Source organism: Crotalus tigris, unplaced genomic scaffold (genome assembly GCF_016545835.1).
Source record: "Crotalus tigris isolate CLP2741 ecotype Arizona unplaced genomic scaffold, ASM1654583v1 scf7180000019677.366735, whole genome shotgun sequence".
Classification (NCBI taxonomy): Eukaryota; Metazoa; Chordata; class Lepidosauria; order Squamata; family Viperidae; genus Crotalus; species Crotalus tigris.
The window spans coordinates 183,315-197,851 of NW_024097656.1; the positions used below are offsets into that span (position 1 = coordinate 183,315).

General features: G+C 34.3%; 1 protein-coding gene across 1 annotated transcript in view; it reads right to left on the minus strand.

Moving 5' to 3' along the window:
- Positions 1–784: 784 nt before the first annotated feature.
- Positions 785–14,537, minus strand: part of LOC120317500 (gamma-aminobutyric acid receptor subunit gamma-3-like) — a 72,267-nt gene continuing 58,514 nt past the window's right edge. The window contains exons 3-5 of the mRNA XM_039364150.1: positions 4,285–4,481; positions 2,645–2,674; positions 785–2,126 (exon numbers count right to left, since the gene is read on the minus strand). Coding sequence (XP_039220084.1) covers positions 1,848–2,126; positions 2,645–2,674; positions 4,285–4,481 — 506 coding nt within the window. The 3' untranslated portion in view covers positions 785–1,847. The remainder of the gene's footprint in view (positions 2,127–2,644; positions 2,675–4,284; positions 4,482–14,537) is intronic.

The window sequence follows — 14,537 nt, forward strand, 5'->3', positions numbered from 1 at the left end:
AGTACATTTTTTAATCCAGCAATCTTACTGAATTAGCATTTACAGTTCTGAAGCATTACCTAGTGAACATGAATTTAGAATATGTAATAGACAGTAAAACTTTATTTTAGATCAAATCATTGGTCTAGCTAACTGCCATGTTTTAATAACAACAGATCTCTGTGTAGTTCAGATAGTTCTTCTCAGCTCTATCTGAAAATGCCTGAAATTGAAATTTATGCCCTCTTCTTATAAAGTACATTTTACTATCAAACAAATATACTTTCCGTTTCCTACTAATAATTTTGGTATTAAATATTCATTTCTTGAACATTTGAATAAGTCCTTAATACTAAGTTCCAAGAGAAAAGGAGATAATATAGAACAATATGAAGTGTGAACATTATTTAAATATTTGGAGCAAGTAAAATGAGTCCTTAGGTTCACAGTGGAAAAAAAGGCATTTGATAGTATCAGAGTTACACTTTTAAAAATACTGTTATGCTTAGAGTTTGAGAGGGGACAGGGAGAGCAAACTTTTTTTAACAGTAAATATATGTTTTCAATAGAAATACAAATAAGTAAATAATCAAATAAATAAATAACTATTGAGACATTTAATTAGCCTTTTAGAATTGGACTTGACTATGAATATTTTACAACAGAAGACTGTATTATTTTCAGGAATTTAATATCTGAAATATGTTCCAAAAGTACAAAATACATTTCCAGTTTAAAATCTAGTTTAAAAAAAGTCCTAGTGATTCTGCATCACTAAATTTTTTAACTTTTAACTGAACTCCCAACATCTCATTTTCTTGCCAAGAAAATCCTGTCTGCATTCTTAAGGATTCTACTGATCTGCTAAGAAAAAAAGCCACTGTTATGCCAATCCAAAGATCACTTACCAGGTGAGGATGCTAATAGCAAGTAGTTCTGCAGTCATTTAAATGGAAAAATCCACTTCACAAGTCAAATGGTGCAACAATAGGATGTGCAATTTAACCTACACAGAACAGTCATCGAGGCACATGGATTTTAATTAGCACAGATACAGTAGATCTTATTCAAGCTGGAACTAGATATTTTCACTGATATTTTCACCCTGAAAATATCAGTGAAAACAAATAGTAAAGTATGAAAGAAATTAACCTGTAGCTTGGAATGAATCATACTTTTCCACTACTATTACATAGAAAGTCATCTTACACAGTACCAAAAGCAAACTAAGCATTATCATATTGCAAGAGCGTTATTCCAGAAATCAGTTAGTTTCCTGAAGTATTTGCCCAATATCTGGAATGTTAAACTCTGTATTAAAAGAAAGCTTAATTCAACAATTTTGTGAAAAACAAATGTAAAGGGTTTTTTGTTTTTGTTTTTTGAACTTATGCCTTTTCATCTCAAATGAAGACCACCTGAAACCCATGAAGTGAACTGAAGTGACTTTTCATGGAACTCAGATTCTCCTCAAAACAAAGTTGTGGATAACCTGTACCAATAAAAACTTGTTTCCAAAACAAGTTTAAAAGACAGAAGTAACATAAGAATGACCAATCAAAACATTCCTATCTTGCTTATCTGTATGCTACATAGTTAACTGTAACCCAAAGAAAACAGCAACTTCTCCATTGTATGATAACAATTAATATAAACATTGTTACATGATTGTGTCAGGGGTAGTTAGCAAAAAACTCAGATGTGAAGTACATTTTTCCCTTTTCGACAAAACAATGAATAAAAACGTTTTCTTGGATGAGAAAAAGTGAGGTGACCTTTCAAGCTTTCCAATAAAACCATTCAGGATCTGTCTTTCCACACAGTCCCCATCCCTAAGAAGTAGGAAAAACACAGTTTTATCATTGTTTCTAGAGATAGAGGTATCCAACCCAGTAGACCAGGTTAAAAAGCAGGAACGATGTGGGGAAAAAGACTCTGGAATAAGAGTCTAGTTCTAAGATGTCTATGTGTATCCGCCCTTTCCTCCAGGAGCCCGATTTGCATTCTTCATAACAGCAGAAAAAACTCTGACAGTCTTTCCCATCCAGACACTCATAGATACAATTGTCTTCAAATTCTTGCCAGTACATGGCATTGTTCAGTGCAATGACTGTAGAGGGAGGTCTCATCTCTAACACAGAGTAATTCTGCAGAAAAAAAGAGACAAATAGGCTGTACCATGGCAGCAGAAGTTTGAAGTTTCCTGGGTCTAATACAGGCAATCCAAAGAAACCATGTTGTCCAGTTTTCCTTTGACACTTTATTTGCCAAGATATATGCAAGGGGAACCTCAAAGTCTATAAAGAGAATTAGGCATTGCCATATAATCCCTTGCATTGATATCAAGCAATGATTGGAAACAGATACAGAACAGGGATGGGCAAAGTCTGAAGCAAATGTTGTATTGGAATAATGTTTTTGATGAATCAGGGATTTATAGGTGAACTCAGCACTTGAACTGATAGTGGGCAACAACCCAAAGACAATTTTGTTGATCTCCCCATGTGAAATGGTTAGTGGGAATATAACAGATTTAAGATGTAGTATGATGGCATGGTTCTTTAAGACTGAGTAATAATAATAGTTGTTTAATTAAAATTATAATGAATTTTATAATATATGATGTTATAAATAAAAAACTAAGTTTTAAAATATTCATACTCACCATCATGTGACCAAAGCTGACATCAGGCAGCTCAAATAAATAAAAAAATAAAGTATAAGAACACAAGTTATAAAACATTATAATTTTTTTGATATTTTAATTATTAATGAAATCATAAAAGGTTCCATAAGTACTTAACAGCACAATTTTGTGTTTACTTTGAATAAACATGCTGAGTAAATATGATTAGAGTTGTCTTATCCCTTTTATTTCTGATAAGTGTCCACCTTATACAACAAGATCTAAGACAGGGGTGTCAAACTCGTGATGTCAGGTGACATGTCGCGATGTATTATGACTTTTTCCCCATTGCTGGCAATGGGGTGGGCATGGTTTTAGTGTTATGCATCCGGCCTAAAGGACGGCAGTTTGACTCCCCTGAATTCTAAGATAACATATATTCTTTTACCTTTTCATGGATATCATTGGGAAATGCTTAATTTAAATTGAGATCTTCAACTCAGCAGAGCAAGCCATATGATTCATCTGTAGCTACAATTACCCACCAATCTTTCTGTAAACCTAACCCCAAATCCCAGTCCTAATCCTAACCCTTGTGCTGATTTCAAGTAGAAGTGAATTTTCAAATACTAATTTCTTGCCTACAGAACGCATATATTCTCTGGAATTTAAAACAAAGTAACTATTTTTTTTTCTAAAAAATTGAGATAACAGGGAAGTGATCTATGGGAGCAAATTCTACTTGTTCAAACAAAGAAACAAAAAAGAGGTTTGTATTATAGGTTCTAGTTAACTGAAAAATCATCACATTTGCAGTGTTGTATTATGGGGCTTTGATAGCCTAGTGCCCTAATCATTCCTATTTGTATGAACATCAATACCAATTAAGGGTCTGCTAAATTTTATTTGGTGTCAGATGTGAGCAATCTCACAGATGCTTTATAGAGGTGGAAAGGTTGCAGCGAGAAGGAAAATAATGGAAATGTACTGGGCTTTACATATATGAGCAAAGCCAGAAATTTGTTGTTTTTCTACTTTTAAAATATTTCTTTGTTTTAAAACTATATTAACACTAATTGATTAAGTGGCATCAAGTCATTGTTGATTCTCATGGTCGATATTAGTATTATTTACAGATTAAAGTTTTGCAAGAAACCAACTTCAAAATAATGCAATTGTTTCTAGCAGCTGGGCTTTAGGTTGAGTAAAATCATAGTAGAATTTGAATGCATGGTTGTCAGTAGAGGCATGACTGCACTGAACAGTTACTAAGACCAGGTCCTTGTCACTGATAATCCACTGTCATTATTCTAATTGTTGAATTTGTTAAAATTAATGCAATAATTTATTAGGCACAACCATTTTACATTAGATATACAGATCCCAGAATTCCTATATAGTACACTAAAATTAGTATCAATCAATCATATTTATACAGCTGCACATCTCATGACTGTTATTTTCAGTTGGGATAAAATGAAAAAGAATAAAATAAATGTGTGAAATCATTTCAATGCACTAATTCTGTGCATTTCTAGTACAGAGGACTCTTACAGCAAACTCCTCTTATTAGACAGCATTAACCAAAATGTTTATTTAAGGTCTAAATCCACTTGATTACTAATTTCTGTGATAATGCAGAAGAATTGTGCTCCATTTTCAATAGGACTTTATCTTACCGACTTTTTCTTTTTTGTACAGTGTGGCTTCCTGCAACTTGAGTAGTAGTTCAGGGTTGCATACTCCATCAAAGCAGCAAAGACAAATAAGAAGCATACGGTCACAAAAAGATCCATTGCAGTGACATAGGAAACACGTGGCAAGGAATTTCTTGCAATGGTGCTCAGAGTTGTCATGGTTAATACTGTGGTGATACCTGGACAACAGAACATAATTTTCTTGAAGTATTTCCAGAAGTGTAGCTGTCTTCAATTTTTAGAACAAAACCTTACTTATTAGAGCATGAGTTTTGTTAGACTGTAATCTGGATTCCTTAAAAAATTATATTTTTGGGGGGAATTTCTGTTCCTGATTATATCATCTGGAATAATGAGTGTTTTAGCATTATATTGTCTTTCATATTTTATATTCTTCAACTAATGTGAAGAAGATCTTTAAATGTATCAAATCCTATTACAGGATATTCATAGGATCATACTTGTTATAGAAAAATATTCATAAATGACCATCCAAATTCATTTTGATTTGAAGGACATCATTTGAGTTTAAAATTGCAGTATAGCTAAACTTAGAAAGGGAACAACATTATTAGTAAACTCACAAAAAGTGACATGCTTCAATAATATGAACAGAAATCACCCACCTATATGGAATCCCATCCAAGCCAAAAGTGTTAGTTATATCCGTGCAACTTAATCCAAATGGATGGATTCAACCATTTAACTGATTATTGCAATAAAAAAAAAACTGAAATGAATGAGGGGGAAAAATCTGGAAAGAAAAAATAGACATGTAGAATATAGTGTACAGGTAGTCCTTGACTTATGACCACAATTGAGCCCAAAATTTCCTTTGCTAAGCTAGACAATTGTTAAGTGAATTGTGCCTCTTTTTATGACTTTTTTTTGGCACATTTGTTAAGGGTTAGTTGAATTATGTGGTTGTTAAATGAATTTGGCTTCCCCCATTGATTTTGTTTGTCAGAAGCTAGCTGGAAGAGTTGCAAATTATGACTCCAGGACACTGCCACTGTCATGAATACATGTTAGTTACCAAGTGCCCAAATTTTGATCATGTGACTATGGAGATGCTGCAATGGTCATGTGAAAAATGGTCATAAATCACTTTTTCCAGTGCTGTTGTAACTTTGAATGATCACTAAATAAATGGTTGTAAGTCGAGGACTACCTGACTTTTCTGTTGCAGAACTCTAACATCTGAAAAACATATCAAGAAAGCAAATGCCAATAAAATATTGAAAGCTTCAGGAACTGCAGTATATATTTGAGTAAATTATTTGACATCTCTGTTCTCTACTCATTATTTTTTCCTGTGCATTCATTATTACACCAAACTCTATACTGCAAGTGAAGAGTTTGCTAAAGTAGATGAAATCTTTAATTCATAAAGTTGGAGCACTTCCCCAAAGTCCCAGCATTTTAAAAATTAATATCTTCAGATGCATTAAATTTTCCAGTGATGGATCATAATTGAGTTAAGAATAACACCAGAACTTTTTTGACCCAGTAAATTTCCCTATTCATTCTAGTTAAATAACATTAATTAACTTTAACAAGTAATTCACTAAGTGACAATAAGGATACTTTCAGCAGTAAGCTAAATTGCAGACAAATGTCCATTGAAATATATTTGGATTCAGGCATTATTTTACTATTTCTGCTTAAATATCACACACAACCCACAGCTATGTTGAACAAACAAGATGAATCAATGACTACACAGGAGAATAAAGGATGGCATTTTACTACAAAACTCTTAAATCTATGTTTCATTGCTATATTTCTACATTGATTAATGCAATTTGTTTATTGCTTGAAACCTGGACAAAACTTACAATCATAATCATATTGTGATTTCTTAAAATTATAAAATTCATAACCATAACCTAATTTTTCAATTGAATAGTAAAATTATAAATTGAAATACAGTAGTTCAGTATAGTCCTCTTGGTTGTAATTAATCCCCAAAAGCCTTTCTGGAAGAGCTACATATTATGTTGGTTCTGGAATGCCATGTGGGTGGGGTCTATGTGTGCTTTAAGTGGTTAAGTCTTTCCAAAGAAGGGAGGCTGCAAAGAATATTTGCCAGAGATGAAAATCCTTGGCGGGCACTCCCTTATTATCCAATAGGATTGACAGAAACTAATGGGGAAAGGCAGTCTCTAAAATATCCAGGCTCTGAGCCACATAAGATGTCATAGATAGCAACCAGTAACTTGAATTGCACTCAGAGACTTTAATAATCTAATGCAGCTCATGCAGCAAAAGTACATGATAAAATAGGGCAGCATCAAGACAAAGCGACTAAGCACATGTATCATTGCATTCTGGACCAGTTAAAATTTTCACATGGTCTTCAATGATAGCCCATGTATAGTAAGTTACAGTAGCCTAATCAAAAGATGCTACGGGTATGAATGGCTGCCTCCAGTGCATTGTGTTCCAGGTAAGACTGCAACAGACACAGAAGGTGCAGCTATGTAAAAGCTTTCCTAGCCATGATAGTTAACTATACTTTGAGCAGGAGCCATGAATACAGGACTCCCAAATTGCGAGTCTGCTTTTTTGACTTCTTTCCCATGCAACCATTATGTGGATCCATTCACTCATGGAACTACCATAACACTATGCCACAAATCCAATTTTTGGAAGTGGTCCAGAAGATATTGTGGTCAACTGCAAAAGCTGGAAGGACAATGAGAGGTGCTTCCCTCCAAATTCTACCAAACATCAACCAATGCTGGTTCATCTGATATAGATGTCATGACTAATCCTAGTATAGTAACCACTGTTTCTACTGAATGAGAACAGATGAAGCCATACAATGATAGCTTATAAGAATTGCTATTTGCTTTCCAAATATTTAAGACTTTTGTTTTTGCAGCATCCATACATAATAACTCATCTCTGAGCTTCCCAATAATGCAAGAGAAAGTCCATGTACCAGAGTCACTAAGAAAATAAGTCATTTGGCTTAACTATTTTTTTTTTAACTGAAACTTGGTTTTCAGTAACAGTGACTAGGCATCTACAGCAAACCAAGCTTATGTCAAAATGATGCACATGCTAACATTCTAATGGAGATCCTGCCCATAGCTACTGGCATCCTGATGTCTGATGCAAATATATAAGGCACTGTTTTTGTATCATGCATCAAAATATATTTTACCTCACTGCAGTGAAAAGTGGCTACTATGCCCCACCCTATCTCTTCAAAACTTACTAAAATTCTGAATATAATTTTTTATTAAGAATTTTTTTCTTTTCTTCATATTGATGTTGTAAAATCCCCTCAGCATCTTCCAATTGTTTAATCCATCTCTTCTCTTTCTCCTTTTTAATTTTATATGTCAACCATCTCCCTGGTTTGTTTGCATGCTCAAAAAAGGTTTGCTTAGCTGCCTTTATTTTCATTGCCACTTCTTCATTTTCTAATAAGTTCATTTTATGTTTGTTCAGTTCCATTAAATTTTTAATCTTTTTGTTTTGTGTATCTTTCTGTAATTCTTTCTCAAGTGTCTTATATTCTTCCTCCAGTTTTCCCTTATTTTGTCTTTTCTGTTTGTTCTTTTCCCCCAAATAAGTCATAGCAACTCCTCTCATGTATGCTTTTGCCGTACCCCAAACATTTTGAAGTGAAATATCTTCTTTTTTGTTTTCCTTAAAAAAGAAAAGTACTTCTTTTTTCATATATTGCTGAAAATCCTTTTCATTCAATATAGTTTGGTTTAATGTCCATCTTGTTCTCTTTTTTTGTCCTTTCCATATGATTGTAACTGGGTTGTGATCCGCCCATGTGCTTGTTTCTATGGCTATATTTTGTATATTTGTAAATAAATCTGTTGACATCCATGTCATATCAATTCTCAACCAGGACAGGTGTCTGTTAGAATAGAACGTATATTGCTTCTTTTCCGGATATTTCTCTCTCCAAGCATCAAGTATATTTAATTCATCCACCATATTATAGAAGGATTTAGGAAGTGTTCTTCTTAGAGTCTTATTTTTTTTGTTGTATTATAATCCAGCTCAGGCTTTACAATAGCATTAAAATCTCCAATCATATATATGCTTTCATATTCCAGTTCTATTATTTTCTTATGTAATTTTAGATAAAAATTCTCTTGATTTTCATTTGGAGCATAAATTGCTGCCAATAATGATTTTTTACAGTTCATAATTACTTCCACTATTAATATTCTGGCCCATATAGCTCTATGGACCATAGCTCTATATTGGAGTGTCTGGCAGTTATTGGGTTAAATGCTAGGTATGTGGATGAGTCAGTGGGAGGAGTTCCAAAGGTCATTGGGAGACTTGGGACACAAGCCACTTGGGAATCTCTTTGTCTGTAAGAAGCATGGGCCATAGAAGGTCACACAGTAAGCCTGAGTCATTATAAAGATGGTATAAAGAGCAATACTTTCTTACCTAAAGGGATGATCTAAAAGATGAACAAAGACGTATTTCCAGCAGCACCAATCACAACGTGAACACAAGTAATCTTTCTCATTAAAATATATTTCGTTTATTATAAGATCGTTTCTTTTGAGTTAACTATCTGACTGGATTTAAAAGAGAACACTTTAGATTTGGGTCAGAATAATTAATATTCGTCCTCCTTCATCTGAATATATCAATTTAGTTTGTATTGCTTTCTGAATATATAATGCCACACCTCTTTTACTCTGGTCCGCAAGTGAGGTATATAATTCTCCCAATTTTGGATATTCTAATAAATTTTTATGTTGTTTCCTAATATGAACTTCTCGTAAACAAATTATGTCCATTTTTAGTTTCCCCAGTTTATTTAGTGTTCTTTTCCTTTTTATGGTCGAGTTTAATCCATTTATATTTATCAAGATTATTTTTATCTCTTCTTCCATGATTATTTATTTAAGGTTTTAGCTGATCTCATCATTCTCATCTCTCTTTGCTCTTTTGCCTCTTTTGCCCTTACTCCTTCTACCAACACCCTTTCCTCCTGTTCTTTGCTATACTCACCCCGTTGTTTCTCTATCTGATCTCCTTGATGTCTAATTCCTCTTTCCCTTCTCAGCCTTTCTTCTTCTTGCTGTCCAAAGTAGTGATCATAAAAAAGCTCTGCTTTCTCTAATGTGTCTAGTCTGTGTCTCTGTTCTTGCCAGTTTACCATTACTCCTTCTGGTATTAACAATCTAAAATTTATCCTTTTTTCAATTAAGACTTTTGTCAAAAATTGATACTCCTTTCTCAAGTCTCTCACTCTTCTTGGAATCTGCTTTAATATCACTCTCTCTCTTCCTTTATATTTTATTGTGACATTTCTCAGTTTCTGTAATATATCTGCCCTTAATGCTTTTTTAGTAAACCTTATATGGACCTCTCTAGGAAGCTTATTTTTCGTTGCATATCTAGTATGTATTCTAAATATCTCATCTATATCATTAATTATCTTTTCCTTGCTTTCCTCCAGTGCTTCTGCTAATATTTCGGCCATCACATCTGCTAAATTCTCTCCCTTTTCTTCTTCAACATTTTGGAATCTTAAGTAATAATCAGCTCTATCCATCTCTAGAGAGATAATCATTTTTTCCTGGTTCCTATCTGTTAATGTCAGTCGATTGTCCATCTCCTCTACTCTCTTATCCATTAATTCAATTTTCCCTTCCACTTGTTGCAGTCTTTGTTCACTTTTCCCCATCAATTCTTTGACCTCTTTTAATTCCTCTTCTAATTTACCTAACCCTTCCTTGAAGTCTGTATGTAATGCCTGTATCATATTTTTCAGTTCCATATTAAATTTATCTTGTTGTATTGTAGAGTCCAGTGTTTTCTGCACCACCGGACTCTGTAGTGTTGAGGGGGCTATTGTTAGGTGTGTTGTGATCTTCTTCATCTTATCCAATGATTTATAATCCAAATGTCAGTGTGCTATTATAATCCCAATATCCTCCAAGAAGAGGAGGAAAGAAACAAAAATAGGAGAAAAATCCCACCTCAAAAGTCTAAGGGCAGGAAAAAGTACAATTTACAATTCTTTATTTCAGGCTCTTCGTGCCTTAATCCGAAAAAAAGAAGGAGATCGAAAATAAAACCTCCATAAGGCAATCCACCATTCTCCAAAAGAAGCAACAGTTTCTGGGTTAAATTCAATTAATGTCTCACTTCTTATCAGTGAGCCCAGCAGATGTTGTTCAAGGTCACTTAGTCTTCTGCTTTAAAAGAAGGAAGCTGAAGAAAAAGAAGCAACCCACTTAAAGGAAAAAGCAAACAATTTACTTTTACAATTATTTACTCTCAAATAAGTTCTATTAGTCCAATTATTTTCAGTAGGCTTTTTAAATTTCACAGTCTTTACATTGATTTATTGCCTTCCGCTTTTTTCACCGCTGAAATTCCAGAGGAGGAACAGGAGCATCTTAAGGGTCCGCTCCCCCCCCCTTTTCTCCATGGCTTCAAATTCTTCTTATTCCACCCCTCAGCATTTCCAGCATTTAAGAGAGAAAAATTTCCTCCTTTTAACAATCTCTTGATCAGCTCACCCAGGAGATTCTCCAATTTTCTTTCTGATTCTTGGAAGCAAACGCCTGGCTTGTGACAGCTCGCAATAGCTGTCTGACAGCTGCTGGTCTGGGAAGCTTCTGTTCGGCTCTCCAGGAGATTGCGATCCCTCCTGTGCTGCCAAACTATCCTTCCCTTCTTCACTGTCCCTACAGGACAGCTCTGATCTGTCTAGGACTAGGCAGACCTCCCCAAACAGCTGGAAAGTGACGATTCTTAGGGAGCCCCCAAGGAATACGTCATGCCGCCGAGACGTTCACTCCTCCTCCTAGTAAAAACTAATACATCTAAACTAAGAGAAGAGAACAGCCAAAAGAACAAGTAGAAGAAAAAAGAAAAAGACTATAACAGAGAAAAAGAAAAGAAATATATAAAGAAGTGACTTCCAACTTTTGCCACAAGTATAAATGAATTCAGCAAATTTTACCTCCTGTAAGGTAACAAACAGATATCTATTTGTCTCATACCTCACCCCTTATCTATAACAAATCCATAAAACATCAATTTCTCAGTCCTGTTGTCTGTAAATAGTCCATAATGAGTTTTTAGAACATTGCACAAAATCTCCTAATTTAACCTTTATCAAATAAACCAATTTTATATTTCTCCCCTTTACTTCTTAATCTTTAATTCAATAAAAAAACATCATAAAATTTGTAAAATTTTGCTCTCTTATTCAATACCTCCATTACTGCATGCTTTGAACCTTGTAAGTTTCCCACAAGGCAGAAAGCATTCAATTACTGAGATGAGAATACGATGGCAGGCAGTTTAAACTTCAGCCTATGCCTCCTCAGAGTCAAACTGGTAATATAGGATATATTGAGAGATATAATAGATTGCTACTAGAAAAGTTAGAACCAGGACTTTTCGTCAATATTTAAATTTCTTTTAATTTTGGATTGAAATAGCTTGTAATAAAAACAGAAGTTTGCTGTCATACCACACTTTTGATAAATGAAAGCTATTTAGAGCTGTGTCTAATTTTTCCTTCTCTGTAGCATTTTGCCTAATTTAAAGAGGGAAGGGATTTAGATATCTCAGATTTTTATATGCCACCAATAGAAATGGTTTAAAATGTTTGTTTCAGGCATATCAGAATAATAGTCAAAGACATGAACAAATTTTAACTCTGTGCTTTATGCAAATTCTACTAAAGCATAAAATCATTTCCAGAGAGGAATTGTTTTTTGGCTCACACTTGTGAAACCTCTCTCACTGAAACTTCAAAGGATATCAAATATTAATTGTTAAGTTTGAACCTATTAATTATTGACAACTCCCTCCCCTAGCCTTTTGAACAATTTATAAAGGCTTGGGCCTAAATATTTGATCCCCCAAAATGAATGCAAGTTATTTTTTAGACGTCCAACAGAGCATTCATGTAGGCAAGTCTGTGACATTAAAATACTTCTACTGAAAAAATGGCCAATATGTGAATGCTTCTTGAATTAGTTTTGAGTTGCTCAGATCACAAAATATTGGTAATCACAATGCTGTACAATGTACAGAGACAAAGTATACAGTTAGGATTCCTAGTTATCTCAAAGGGCAGAGGAAAACAAAATGTATGCAAAGTTTCCCGTGCCATCACCTTGTGGTTCTAGTTGCTCTTACTTAGCTAAAGCAGTATCTCCATTCCAGGGCCAGTTATGAATACAGACTCCGAATTCCACTTATTTCAGCCCTTTGTCATTAATACTGGCTTCTTGGACAAGTTCCAGAGAACCCCTCAAGCCAGCCTCTGGATTTCCCTCATGATTACTGATCATTTAAAACTGGTTCATGGTGATTTCTTATCATTTGGTGACTCATAGTTGATTAAAATCATTGCATTTAGTAGTAGGGTACAATATTTGAAAGTTCTAATTTCAGTTTCTCATATATTCACACCTGTAGGTTACATCTCTGAGAGCCCAGATGTGAAAGATTTTCATTATGAGATCTATTTTCTTTTAGCAGTCCAAGTGCCACTGGCAACCCTGTATCAGTTAATGGTTGGTGGGTCCAAAACCAACAAGGTAGGAAATAGATAGAATTTGAAAATAACACAAAGGTTTGCATGAAACTGGGCAGAGGGTTGTAAGAAATTTCATATAAGAAGATTTTTCTCACCTCTTCAGAATGTTGCTTTCACAGAAATTTATATCTTATGCTTGTAGGCTTATACATGAAATATATCATAAGGAGGAAACTGCTTTTCCATAGTGGCATATTGTGAAGACTTTTCCACTTCACTGAGTCAACCACTGGAGGGCCATGTTTAGTTCATACAGAGAACTCTGAATCTCAAAAAAGGTTTGTTGTTTTTTGAAATAAGTCAATGACCTCCAATTTAGTTGCAGCCTTTAAGGTTTGAAACAGTAGGTGAGAGCTTTGAAGAGTATTACTGAATAGGAAATGCAGGAAAAAGATAGTTTTAAGTCACTATTCTGCTGTGAGACAATATGTGCACATTTGTAGTACACATATCCTTTCTTCACTTTTCTTTTAGAAAATGCTTTGTCTTCTCTTAGAAGATTGTGAGATTGTGAAGGGAAGTTTACATATGATCAGTGCTTTTTTTCTAAAAAAAAAAAAAAAAAAAAAAGATGCCGGAACTCACACGTCATACAACCCGCCTTGCCTATCCTACACGGTTCCATCCAAAAAAGGTGCCGGAACTCTATTCTGGGTGTTCTATGAGAAAAAAAGCCCTGTATATGTTGATAACACATTGGGTCTTACCCACATATTAGTGGGTAAGAAGCTTTGCTTCAGTGGAAAAAAGCTATAAGTAGTAGAATTACAGAAAAAGAGCATTAGCTAGCAGGAAGTAAATATTTGGAACACCAGCTATCACCATCCTGTCATGCAGTGCATGGAAAGTAATGATGCAGATTTGTTTAGCTCCTAATAAATTTCAAAACTTCTGTATCCTATACAGTCCATGCCCTGTTGATCAAACCATTTGATGGCAAACATGGAAACTCAAAGCAGATGAAGATGAATTTGTCCACAGCTGTCAAGAAACAAGTTGCTTAAGAATATTGCTACTCAGAAGAGTCACAACAAGAATCAAATTATTTAGGGCTTGGAAGAAGGGTCACAGATATTCTCATTGCATGCCCCAGTATACCACATTTTCCTACATTGAAAAATAGTCTCTACTTGATGAAAAAGACAATATATAAGTATTGCTGAAAGTCCCTTTCTGTCTAGATATATCCAGAGAAGTTATTATTGAGAATTAACAGATCCTTGTGTAAAAGACGGTGTTTGATAAGCTGATCTCTGATTGAACTGTAATCTCATAACAGAAAGAAAATGGAAAACTGCAAATTATTCTCTATTAGTTCACAAAATCATGATCAATAGGAACAGGGAGCTTTTGTTTTAAATTTAACATATTATAAGTGAGGTATGCCAGGAACTAGAATCATAGTAGGAAGTTTCCCATGAGCTTGGAGAAGCGAAATTTGTTTTAGAAGTACCAAAACTTTTAAAGGGTTAAGGTCCTGCAAGAGTTGGGGAAAACACTATTTAATGAGCATGAAATACTGACTGTTAGAGAAAAGGATTAAGATCAGGATTAGGTTAGGATTCTTAAAAACAAGGAAAGAAGCAGAAGAAGCTCAATGGTTGTCTAGCTAAATTATTGATGAACAATGGTGTTCACACCCTTTGTAAGAACCTATATATTTAACCTA